This window comes from Vanessa cardui, chromosome W (genome assembly GCF_905220365.1).
Source record: "Vanessa cardui chromosome W, ilVanCard2.1, whole genome shotgun sequence".
NCBI classification, from domain to species: domain Eukaryota; kingdom Metazoa; phylum Arthropoda; class Insecta; order Lepidoptera; family Nymphalidae; genus Vanessa; species Vanessa cardui.
In genome coordinates, this window is record NC_061153.1 from 3720112 (window position 1) to 3732830 (window position 12719).

Consider the following 12719-nt stretch of genomic DNA (forward strand, 5'->3'; position numbering starts at 1 on the left):
AATGGCTAAAGAAAATCTGAACGTTAATGGAGAAGTTGAAGAATGTACTGTCGTCCCTATAGTTGGTGACGGTGCATGTTTGTTTCGTTCTCTCTCTTATTTAATGTACGGAACACAAGACAGAGCGATGGAGGTGCGTTCAGAAATTGTCAGATATGTGGTTAATGACTGGAACAAGTTTTCAATTATCACTCACGACAGGAATGGTGATAACTACGTAACAACTGACGAATATTTTGCTGATATGATAAATAATGCTACTTATGGCGGATTTTGTGAGTTAATAGCAGCAGGATTAATATACCCATTTAAGTTTGAAGTTTATAGAAACGGCCTCATCTATACGGAATCTGGATCTAACGACTATCCGGTAAGGCGATTAAGATTCAGCCATGATTTGTCCAGTGGGCATTTTGATGCTTATCTCCCCATAGCAGCAAAGAAAATTACTCGGCGTCGTATGGAGATAGCTGTAGAAAAAAATGATTTTGGAATTGATACACCTTCGCAACTTAAAGTTGATAAGGGTTGTCAGGAGGTACCTGTTGTATCTACAATAAATTATGATGACAATTTAATAACACGTTCTTTGTCCCAATCTGAGTCTGTGACATTAAAAGAAAAAAAGAAAAACAAACGTAGGGCAAGGTTTACTTATTTAACACGAAAAAATCAAATAAAAAAGGCACAAAAAAAATATTGCCAGACTCGACCTGAATCCCACCGTAAAGCAGTGTCTGAATATAAGAAAAAACACCCTGATGTACAGAAGCAAGCTGTCGCCACCTACCAGGCTGCACACCCTGAAAAACACAGGCAAGCTGTCGCCACCTACCAGGCTGCACACCCTGAAAAACACAGGCAATCTGTCGCAACCTACCAGGCTGCAAATCCTGAAAACCATAGGCAATCTGCTGCACTATATCAGGTCAGGAATATCGATGTGCATAGAGTTATTCAGTCACGGTATAGAGAAAATAGAATTCAGCGTGTATGGAGAAGCAAGTTGCTTTCGGGTTTGGCGTATGACCCAGATATTGCTTATGGAACTGACAGTAGTGTAGTCTAAGGTAAGACGTACAAGTGTCAATGGTGTAACGCCTTGAAGTGGAAAGATGAGACACTTGGCATGTTTAAATAAAACTAATTATAACGGATGAATCGCGTATATTAATTATTTTTAAACATCCCGACGTTTCGAGCACTTTGCAGTGTTCGTGGTCACGGGTAGACTGTCACGGGTAGACTGACAGTCTACCCGTGACCACGAACACTGCAAAGTGCTCGAAACGTCGGGATGTTTAAAAATAATTAATATACGCGATTCATCCGTTATAATTAGTTTTATTTAAATGTGTAATAATCGCGAAAATTTAAGACAACATCACTTGGCATGTGTTGTAGCACCGGTAAAGTACAACTTGAGTCGTTTAAAAAACTGCCTGAACCACTTTTCAGTCTGGTTAATGATTTACACCCAAATCATGAACACTTCATGGATAATATCCGAAAATATAATGCCTGTTTTCAAATGACTTTCTTTGGTGGAAAACAAATAAAAGAAGGCGGTTTTTCACCAACTTTTAAAGTTCAAGGACAAGTCTATCATTTAATTGGAAGTATATTACCGCAACCTGGGCAGGATGCACAGTTTCTGCAAATTTATTTCGTCGGTGAAGATGATAGAGAAGCTAATATTCGATGTTCTAAATTTCCTGATTTGAGACCAAATTTAATTAAACAATTGCAGCTGAGGTGAACCCATACATAAAAGATCTAAAAACAGTCATTGATAAAATATCGCCTTCAGACTCATTCAAGGTCGTAATACATGCAGATAAAAAACCGCAAAGAGAACACAGAGGCAGATTTAATGGACCAACGGCAAATGAAGTGGCTGTTGTATTGGTAGATCAGCATTTTGACCAAAGAGACATTATCCTCGAAAGCCGAAGTAACTCACTTCAGCGTATCAGTGAGATACATCGAGCTTATGACGCTCTGCAGTACCCGTTGATGTTTTGCTGGGGAGATGATGGCTATTCAATCAACATACCACAATGCGATCCTACAACTAAGTTGCCCTTGAAAAAACAGTCTCTGCTGTAAGTTTTTATTCATACAGAATAATGATCAGAGAAGGAGAAGATAACTTTTTGGTTAAATATGGCGCTCTATTTAGTCAATATTTGGTAGATGTATACGTGTTAAGAAATAATCGCAAGACCTCCCGAACATCGAGCGCTACCAAGAATTACCATACCGTGAGAAATAATCACACCATGCATTCCTTGAAGCTACCACCTGTTGCCAGCGTCGCTGCTTTGTTTCGCAAGACCTCCCGAACATCGAGCGCTACCAAGAATCACCATACCGTGGGGACCATTCAGTGATTTACCGATTTCGTTATAAATATGTTATTCAGACTACAGAACTTCACTTTTTGTTCTGACATCGAACAGACTGTCACGTATTATAAATTAGAAATAATTAATTGTTAAATTCTCTCTCTCTTCCTAGCTATATATCCCACATGGTGGTGGGGTCAGCTTTCCTCGTTTTAGCTCTCCACTTCGCTCTATCCTTAACATCGTCGTCGGACAGCTGGCACATCTTCATGTCCTTCAACACCACATCTTTCCACCTTGTTTTGGGTCTGCCTCTGGATCTACGACCAGGGATGGAAAGTTGTAATGCTAAATTACCTGCGTAGTCGGGGGGCTTCCTTTTCACGTGCCCATACCATCGCAGCCTACTCTCCTGCATCTTGTCGGCAATGTCGCGTACGCCCATGCTTCCTCGCACGTACTCGTTGCGGATCTTGTCAAGCCTAGTAACGCCGCACATCCACCTCAACATTTTCATTTCAGCAACTTGAATGGTATTGACGTTTTTTTGAGTTACGGCCCATGTTTCACTGCCATACATAAGGGCTGGTCTGATCATGGTCTTATATACCAAACCCTTGAGTTTGACAGGCATTCTTTTGTCACATGTGACAACAGTCACTTCTCGCCATTTGAGCCACGCTGCGGCTACCCGGTGCTGAATGTTGCATTCCAAGTTCCCAGTATTTTGCACCATACTCCCCAGATACTTATATTCATTGCACATGGTGACTGGTTGTCCATCGATGTAAATCGGACTGTTGTCAGTAATGTCTGTTTGATTGAAAGACATGAACTGGGTTTTTGCAACAGTCAGCGTTAGGCCACCGGTCTGTAACTGGTGTTTCCAGAGTTTGAGTGCCTGTTGTAACTCTTCTCGGCTCTCCGTGCAAATGGCTACATCGTCTGCGTAAATAAAGGTCCGTGCCGTTGAATTCTGCGCTATCTCGGTAAGCGAGTCCAAAACCAAGCAAAACAAAAAGGGGCTGAGCACAGAGCCTTAGTGTACACCTTCTGTGACCGCTATCGGTTTCGTGGCCCCCGCTGGCGTCCGTACCATTGATTTTGCACCCTTATACATGTCGGCAATGATGTTAACATACTGTTCGGGGACGTTCTTCTTACGAAGGCTCCACCAAATCGTATCTCTTGGGACGCGATCAAATGCCTTCTCCAGGTCCAGGAATGCAACATACAATGGTCGGTTTTTTGCACGATATTCTTCAGCAATTGTGTTCAGAGCGAACATCGGATCAGTTGTTGATAAGCCAGGAACGAAGCCGTAGTGATTTCTTGATAAGACGCACTCAGATCTTAGGCGACTATCTATCACTCTCTCGTAAAGCTTCATCGTATGACTTAAAAGCTTGATTCCACGGTAGTTGTTACATTCATACTTGCTACCTTTTCCTTTATAAATTGGAACTATGGTGCTCAATCTCCATGCGTCTGGCATTTTATAAGAGAACATCACACAGTTGAAGAAATTGGTGAGCAAGTTGACTCCTTTTTCTCGCAAGCATTTCCAAGCTTCTACTGGGATACCATCCGGTCCTATGGCTTTTTTTGTTGGACATTTTTTGCAAGGCCATCTTCACCTCGTTTGGGTGTATAGGAGGTATAAGTCCCAAGTTCTTATTCATATCTGGAAGTTTTGTGGCAGTTGGATTCGGATTCAGTAGCTGTTTGTAATATTGAAACCAAGCCGTTATAATGTCTCTGTCTTTGTACAACAAATCACCATTCGAACTTTTGATGGATTTACACGTAGCTGGATCCTTTGTGCTCCGACACCTCTGCCTTGCGAGCTTGTGTATATGTTTTTGACCTTCTTTACTGCACAATGTTTTGTAAAGGTTCTTTTGGGAGTTTGCCTGTTCTACTGCAATTACTTTTTTGGTGTTTTTCTTTTCTGTTTTATAAGTCTCTCTGTCTTCAGGTGTTTGCGTGGTCTGCCAGTTTTTAAATGCGGTTTTCTTTAACTGTATTGCGGTTTGTACCGTCTCAGTCCACCACCACGTTTCTCTATCTATTTTCTTCGTTCCTTTAGTACGACCCAAAGTTTTATTAGCAGCAGTTATGACAGACTTCTGCAAGTCTTCCCATATTTTGTCAACGTCTGAGTCCATATCAAGTTTCAGATTTTTTTAGATTAATTGTTAAATTGAATTACTTAAATAAACGTATCAGTTAAATTCGTTCGGTTTCATTCTGCATCCTCAACGGCAGCCCTACGTAAGCGCGGAACGTTTCGCGTAGAAGATTTTCGTAATCGCGTGAAGCCCCGCCGTAGCTTGTCTAGCTGCTGCATCCAGAGCATCCGAATCTACGAGTAGTGCTGCACGAGAGGTATCCAGACATCGATAACGCAGAGAGACCGAAACATGTTCATGTAAGTACACTAGATTCTTTTTAGTGGTTGCTCAATCCTAGCCTAACTAACCTGTGTTAATAAAATTTTCCAAGATTTTTCATTTAAGAAAATCGAAGGAACCTAGGATAGTTATTAGTAGTAGGCAAACTTTCGTAGATAATAGAAGAGATATTAGTTTAAGTAGTATAGAAGAACAAACGGAAATGTCTGAGTTAGACGCCATTTATAAAGCCTTAAGGTTGGTACCCGAGTTCGACGGGAACCCAAATGTACTTACTAGATTTTTAAAATTATGTGATCAATTGGTAGGACAGTTTTGTAGTGATAGTAGTAGTGAATTAAGTAGGTGTGCTCTTCTCAACGGAATTCTTAACAAAGTAACAGGCTCTGCTGCTCGCTTAATTAATTCTAATGGGATTCCATCCGACTGGCAAGGCATTCGAACTGCTTTAGTGAATAACATCGCGGACCAACGAGATGAGACCGCTCTATATAACGATTTAGCTATTTTATCGCAAGGTTCTAGCACCGCGCAGGAGTATTATGAGCGTTGCCAGAATCTATACAGTACTATAATGACCTATGTAAGCCTGCATGATACCCTTGAGACCACCATTAATGCTAAACGAGATCTTTATCGTAAATTAACGCTTCAAGCGTATTTGCGAGGTTTGAACGATCCCTTAGGATCGCGCATACGTTGCATGCGCCCTGAGACCATCGAAAAGGCATTAGAATTCGTACACGAGGAGATGAATACTATGTACCTACAAAATCGGAACCAAAGATTACCTGACAAAAAATCTATAAATTCTATGTCCGTACCAAATCATTTTGTAAGTGCCTATAAAATGCCTAACCAACAGTTTTCAATGCCCGCGCCTAAACCTTTTAACTTTAATATACCTGGCCCTTCACGCCCTCATTTCGTTCCACCATCTACACCGCAATGGAGACAGAATCTGTATCAACCCCGCCAATTCGGTCCAACACATACGCAACAAATTTTTAGATCGTCACCGCCAAATTATAACCCTCAACAAAATAACTTTCAAATAGGTTCACGTCTTAACCACCAAGCTGTTAACCAACCACGTCCTATGAGTGGAGTAAGCCATTATGTTACAAGACCATTGCCGCCTACACAACCAGCAATTACAGGACATAACTGGGCAAAATCCGGGAACCCACCCCCTACGAACTACTTTAAATCTAAAGAAGTAAATTACAATAGTTTCATTGACAATTCTATATACGATGAATATGCCGATTATTACGATCCTTATTACGATATTAGCGAGTACGTAGAATACCAGCAACCCTATGAATATTTCGTACAGGAACCTTTAGAAAATTATACAGAAACACCCCAAGTGGAAGCCGATAGCGTTAAAACAAACGAGCAGGATTTTTCGAAGGACCGGAAGTCCGACACCTTAAAATAGAAATTAATCTTCAAACCCAACGTCAGCTTCCGTACATTCAAATCGCATCACCTCCTATGAAACTATTAATAGATACAGGACCAAATCAATCATTTCTGTGTCCCGAGGTAGTGGAAAGATACTATAGTAACTTACCAGTAAATTACGATCCTTTTGAAGTTAAGAATATTCACGCCACCTCTAGAAATTACTATTCAATTACGTTACCTAGCTTTAAAGAATTTAATGATTCGGATAATACGACATTTTACATTTATAAGTTCCATGATTATTTCGATGGGCTTATTGGTACAGACCTATTAGATAAGTGGGAGGCTGTAATAGATTATAAGAACAAATTGCTAAAAACTAAAACCGCTTCAAATCCTATTAAGGTATATGATTCCCGCAACGCGAATTTGTATGAGGACATTATACCAGCGAATACTTCGAAATTACTTAGGATTCCGATAAATATTCATGACGGACATGCATTTATAGAAGAACAAACCGTTTCAAATTGTACTATTGGCGAATGCTTACGATCCTTATTTAACAGAGCACCTATTGCAGGAATATATACTAGATCACCGTAAGCGAATGTTAAAGGTATACGAAATCATTAATGAAACCGCCCTTCAGCGTCGTACTGAAATAACCGAGAACATTAATAGAAATCGCGAGCCTGAGCAAACATATGCACCTGATTGATCAGGTGCATATGTTTGCATCTGTTGTGCGAATCTATGTCAGAAATCCCCTAGCTAATAGACAGAAATTAGCTGCCCGCTATACGAACGATACGGTTGTACCAGATTTACCTATACATATTTATACAAAGAGAAAGAGAGGACCCGTACCCAAGTCGCACCTGAAACGGGTACCTAATCTCCGGAAATTTAGATTATACGGACGCACTAAAGTACGAAAATGCCATTGCTATTCTACAAAAGAACGAAAAAAACTTAGCCATTGAAATAAATCATCAAATAAGTTTAAGCAAGCAGTGGGCATCTCAGAGTTCAAATGTTACAGATAGGATAGTAGAAAACCAGAGGAAAATAGAGAACATTATTAAAACCATCTTAGATAATGATGTTAGGAAAGAAGAAGATGCAATTAAGTATTTTCATTTAGCCCAGCTACTTACAATACTAGGTGATGACATAGAAATTTGTCACAAGAGTTGTCAAAACTACAGAATCTATTGGCATTCATAAGAGCTAAGAGCATCCATTATTCCGTTCTCGATTACGACACTTATATAGTTATGTTAAATAAACTAAAAGGTTTATACAATTCAAATGTAGTGCTAGATATTAATTTTAGGGAATATTTAGATCTATTAAGATTAGGATATTATTATAAAGATAATGATATAATCTTGGTAATTAAGTTTCCAATCATGAATCCCAATAACTACATCCTTTACAAATTGTCCTTAGCCCCTAATAGTAATGATAAAATTATAATCCCTACCTATCCATACGTAGCAATTCACGAGAAAGATCTACTGTATATAGAGACAGAATGTCCGAAGTACAGTCACGGTCATCTTTGCGAGGACAACTTTAACCGACACTATGGAGAGCAAACGAGCTGCATTCAACATCTTATACTCCAGCAACATATCCATGAAACCTGTCGGGTTACTCCAGTAATCTTATCTTCTCAAGCCATGGAACAATTGGATGATCGTCACTATGTTCTGAGCTTTCCCAACTTAACGAAAGTTCATTTAACCTGTTCTCAAGATCAATACAAAAACCTTCTCGGAAGCTATCTAGCTGAAATACCTAAAGGGTGTGCTCTACAAACGTCCATCTTCACCATCACTAACCACCATGATCAAGTAAAAGGACAAGTTTTGAAAATGTTGAATATAGAATATAGTAATGAAGATCCATACAAAGCGACAGCGAAGAACATCTTGAAATTGAACAGTATAGATTTGACTCACTTACATTCAACCAATACCAGGATTGCCTCTCAAGAACCAGTGACTTTGGAATTGTCGAACTTAGACACGCTCTATCACACGACTATACCTGTCTACCTACTCATCGGTGCATCAGTACTCACTATTAGCATCGTCCTCATTCGTCGCAAATGTATGCATTCAAAAAATACCAACCAGAAGGAAAATGAGGCAACCAGAACACAATAAGTCCAGGACAGCCCCAGAGATCCTATGTCTCTATCAGCACTATTTTCGACAAAAGTCTCCAAATAGCTGCTGATCCTGCGGAGGGAGTTGTTAAGAAATAATCGCAAGACCTCCCGAACATCGAGCGCTACCAAGAATTACCATACCGTGAGAAATAATCACACCATGCATTCCTTGAAGCTACCACCTGTTGCCAGCGTCGCTGCTTTGTTTCGCAAGACCTCCCGAACATCGAGCGCTACCAAGAATCACCATACCGTGGGGACCATTCAGTGATTTACCGATTTCGTTATAAATATGTAATTCAGACTACAGAACTTCACTTTTTGTTCTGACATCGAACAGACTGTCACGTATTATAAATTAGAAATAATTAATTGTTAAATTGAATTACTTAAATAAACGTATAAGTTAAATTCGTTCGGTTTCATTCTGCATCCTCAACGGCAGCCCTACGTAATTTACGAAAAAATAGAAACTGAAAGGCTAAACTACATCAAAAACAATCAAGCCAAATTGCGCGCAGATAATTTTATTCATTTAAAAGATGCAATCGGACGGCAAGATACTGAAGCAAATCAGCTGGGACAAATGGTAGTACTTTCATCTTCTTTTACTGGTGAACCAAGATACATGCACGAAAAAACGCAAGATGCCATGTTAGACATTACGGTCGTCCTGATCTTTTTATTACTTTGACATGTAACCCACGCTGGAGTGACATAAATGAGCACTTACTTTCAGGACAAAAATCTTATGACCGATACGATATAGCGAGGTCTTCCGCATATTCATATACTTTTATGGCTTCAACATCGTATCACTCCGGATCAAATTGACAATATTATTTGTGGTGAAATACCTAACCCCGATCGTGATCCTGAGCTTTACGAAATTGTTAAAAGTAATATGATACATGGCCCCTGTGGAAGTTTAAACCAAATTCTCCATGCATGAAAGATAAATCGTGCAGCAAACGTTATCCTAAAGCTCTTATATATATATCGCAGTACAGGAGACGTTCTGTGGATGACGGTGGATTCTCTGTCAATATCAAGGGTGTTACAATAGATAATCGTTGGGTGGTTCCTTATAATCCAGTCCTATTAAGAACATGTAACGCTCACGTGAACGTTGAGTATTGCCATTCAGTGAAGTCAATCAAGTACGTTTGTAAATATTTTATTTTATTTTATTTATTTATTTAAGGACCACTAGTAGCTACTACATGTTTTAATGACAAATGTAAAACAATTATGTGAAAATAGCTAACATGTGAAGCTTTTTAAAGTAGCCACAACAATTACAATATCTGTTTCAAAAATACATTAACACACAATTACATTACAATTATATACATTAACAACATGAGTAGAAAGATTAAGAAAAAAAATAATGTCAAAATTGATAAAAATTAAAGAGCATAAAAAATAAACAAACACTTAATAAAATTAAAAAAAACACAAATAATTTATATATATATATATTATATATATAAATTATTTGTGTTATATATATATATATAGGTACAAATTAAAATTAAATAATTCATTAAATTCATGCAAAGTTTACGTTACAAAAATCACTAAAAATATAATAATTAATACAAAATAAAATTAAGATAACATTATTTATTTATTTATTATTTGCATCTCTCAACAATTCTAGCGCCCGTTTACGATAAATCATGGCAGAGTCATTAAAAATATCTAGATCTTGACTAAAACCATTGTACAACCGAGATGATCTAGGTATTGGTGCATTACATCCTAATTTCGTTTTTGATATTCTGACATCAAAAGTACCCAGAAAACTACGAGCATTGCGCCTTGAAATACGATAGTGTATATTTTCAAGTAAGTAAGTACAGTCGATCTCGTTACGAATTATCTTAAATAGGAAAGAGAGATCTAATAGTTGTCTGCGTACAGAGAGACTATCCATATGAAAATCTTTCAAGAGATTGCTGTAATTTTTATTAAATTTATTGTATGAGATTTTTTTGTTTCTGGATAGATGATATACAAATCGCTTCTGTATTCTCTCTATACGCCGACGATGTACATCGTAACAGGTATTCCACACTACACTACCGTGCTCCAGTACACTACGCACGTAATCGTTATAGATTATTTTTTTCGTGTTATTCGTGAAGTGTTTACCGTTTCTAATTAAAAATCCTAACGTGTTGGAACTTTTCGCAATTATTTTGTTGAAGTGCGGGACAAAAGTAAGCTTGTCATCAAAAATGACACCCAAATCACTTATTTCAAAAACTTCCTCCAACTTGATGTTATCAATGCTATATATTGTTTCAATTTTATTGAGCTTTCGCGTAAATTTTATATGCTTGCATTTACTGACGTTTAATTTCATTTTATTATTTTTACACCAATTATATATAGCATTAATATCCACCTGCAAGAGCTCTGATTCAGCTAAGTTGTTTATTACTTTTGTTAATTTTAAATCGTCCGCAAATAGAAATACTCTACTATATTGTACCGTATCGCAAATATCATTAATGAAGATATTAAAGAGCCAAGGTCCTAAGTGTGACCCTTGCGGAACCCCGGAGCAGGCTTTATATAGACTCGAGCTTAAACCTTTTAAGACCACAAATTGTTGTCTATTGTATAAATATGATTTGAACCACTGAAGCATATTACCATTGAATTCGTACGTACTTACTTTTAAGAGTAAAATATCGTGCGAAACTTTGTCGAAAGCCTTGGTTAAATCAGTATAAATTGCGTCAACTTGCTTGTGGTTATCAATAGCTGCCACAATGAATTCACTTTACGAAACAAGATTTGATGTTGAAGATCGACCCTTTATAAAGCCGTGCTGGTTATTATTAATCATTTGCTTAACATGACATTCTAGATATGGGTAAACTATTGCTTCAAATACTTTGGCAAAAGTGGAAAGTATGGAAATCGGTCTATAATTCTCAATGCACTCTCTACCCTTGGACTTATATACCGGTACTATCCTAGCTATTTTCCACTTATCGGGAAAAACACCTGAGCTAAGTGATTCGTTGTACAATAAATATAATGGGAAACTTAATACCCATGCACATTTAGAAATAAATATAGGAGGGATATTATTATTACCTGTCCCTTTAGTTGTATCAAGTCTTTTTAAGTATTGATAAATCTGCCTTCGCGATATTACAAAATTAGTGAACGCTCCACAGTCATGTTTACATTGATTATTATAAGATGGTAATGTATATGAAATTTGAGATTGTGTGTAAACAGAAGCGAAATATGAGGCAAATTCGTTACAAATTTCAGATCCAGATTTTATTACTTTTTGTTTGTAAGTCATTATGCCTGGCAGAACGGTACTATTATCTTGTGTGCCCTTAAGGTATGACCAAAAATATTTAGGATTTCTACTAATTTTTTCTTCAATAATCTTAATGTAATTATTGTAGTGTGTTCATCTCCCAGTACGGCCGGTCACCGCGGGAGAGTTAGACCATGACCCTCCAAAGAATAACAGACACAATAAGAAACCTATATATATATATATGCTCTTACAATGTTAGAACTCTATCTTCTACAGAAAAACTCCTAGAATTAAAAGCAGCTCTACAACAAATCAAATGTGATGTGCTCGGACTATGCGAAGTTCGACGGTTGGGGGAAAAAATTATACAAGATGAAGACTACATTATGTACTACATAGGAGAAACAAAATGTTTACATGGTGTAGGATTCCTAGTGAAAAAAGAACACAAAAGTAAAATTATAAACTTTAAAGGCATATCAGAAAGAGTTTGCATATTGGAAATCAAATTTGAAAAGAAATCCTTTACAATTATTCAAGCATATTCTCCAACAGAAAATTCTACGCAGGAAGAACTAGACAATTTCTACAAAGATCTAATGATAGCTCATCAAACGACCCCCAATAAATATGTAATTTCAATGGGCGACTTCAATGCGTAGATTGGAATACCAAAAATCTATGAAAACAAAGCGACTGGAAAATATGGCTACGGAAATAGAAACAAGCGAGGAGAGATATTGATCCAATATGCACACCAAAACAACTTGAAAATAATAAATACTATGTTTCATATAAAAAATAAAAACAGGTGGACTTGGGTTTCTCCAGATAAAAATACGAGAAACGAATTGGACTATATGCTGACAACTACACCACACTTAGTCTCCAAATTTGAAGTGTTAACATCTTTTAACTTTGGATCTGATCACAGGCCAATTAGAGCAACTCTTAACCTTCAAACAAGAAAAAGAAGTAGAAGACACTTCAGTAAGCAACAAACTACTTTAAAAACAATAGAGGAACAAACAACTTATCTTGCACACCTAAACGACCATCTACAAAAT

At 37.6% G+C, this 12719-nt stretch overlaps 2 protein-coding genes across 2 annotated transcripts; both read right to left on the reverse strand.

Annotated features, from left to right (window-relative positions):
* Positions 1 to 2520: 2520 nt before the first annotated feature.
* LOC124542443 lies at positions 2521 to 3238 on the reverse strand. Its single transcript, XM_047120391.1, has one exon. The coding sequence runs from the start codon at positions 3178 to 3180 to the stop codon at positions 2521 to 2523; it is 660 nt and encodes a 219-aa protein (XP_046976347.1). The 5' UTR covers positions 3181 to 3238.
* Positions 3239 to 3844: 606 nt separating this feature from the next.
* LOC124542444 lies at positions 3845 to 4516 on the reverse strand. Its single transcript, XM_047120392.1, has one exon. The coding sequence runs from the start codon at positions 4514 to 4516 to the stop codon at positions 3845 to 3847; it is 672 nt and encodes a 223-aa protein (XP_046976348.1).
* Positions 4517 to 12719: the final 8203 nt, after the last annotated feature.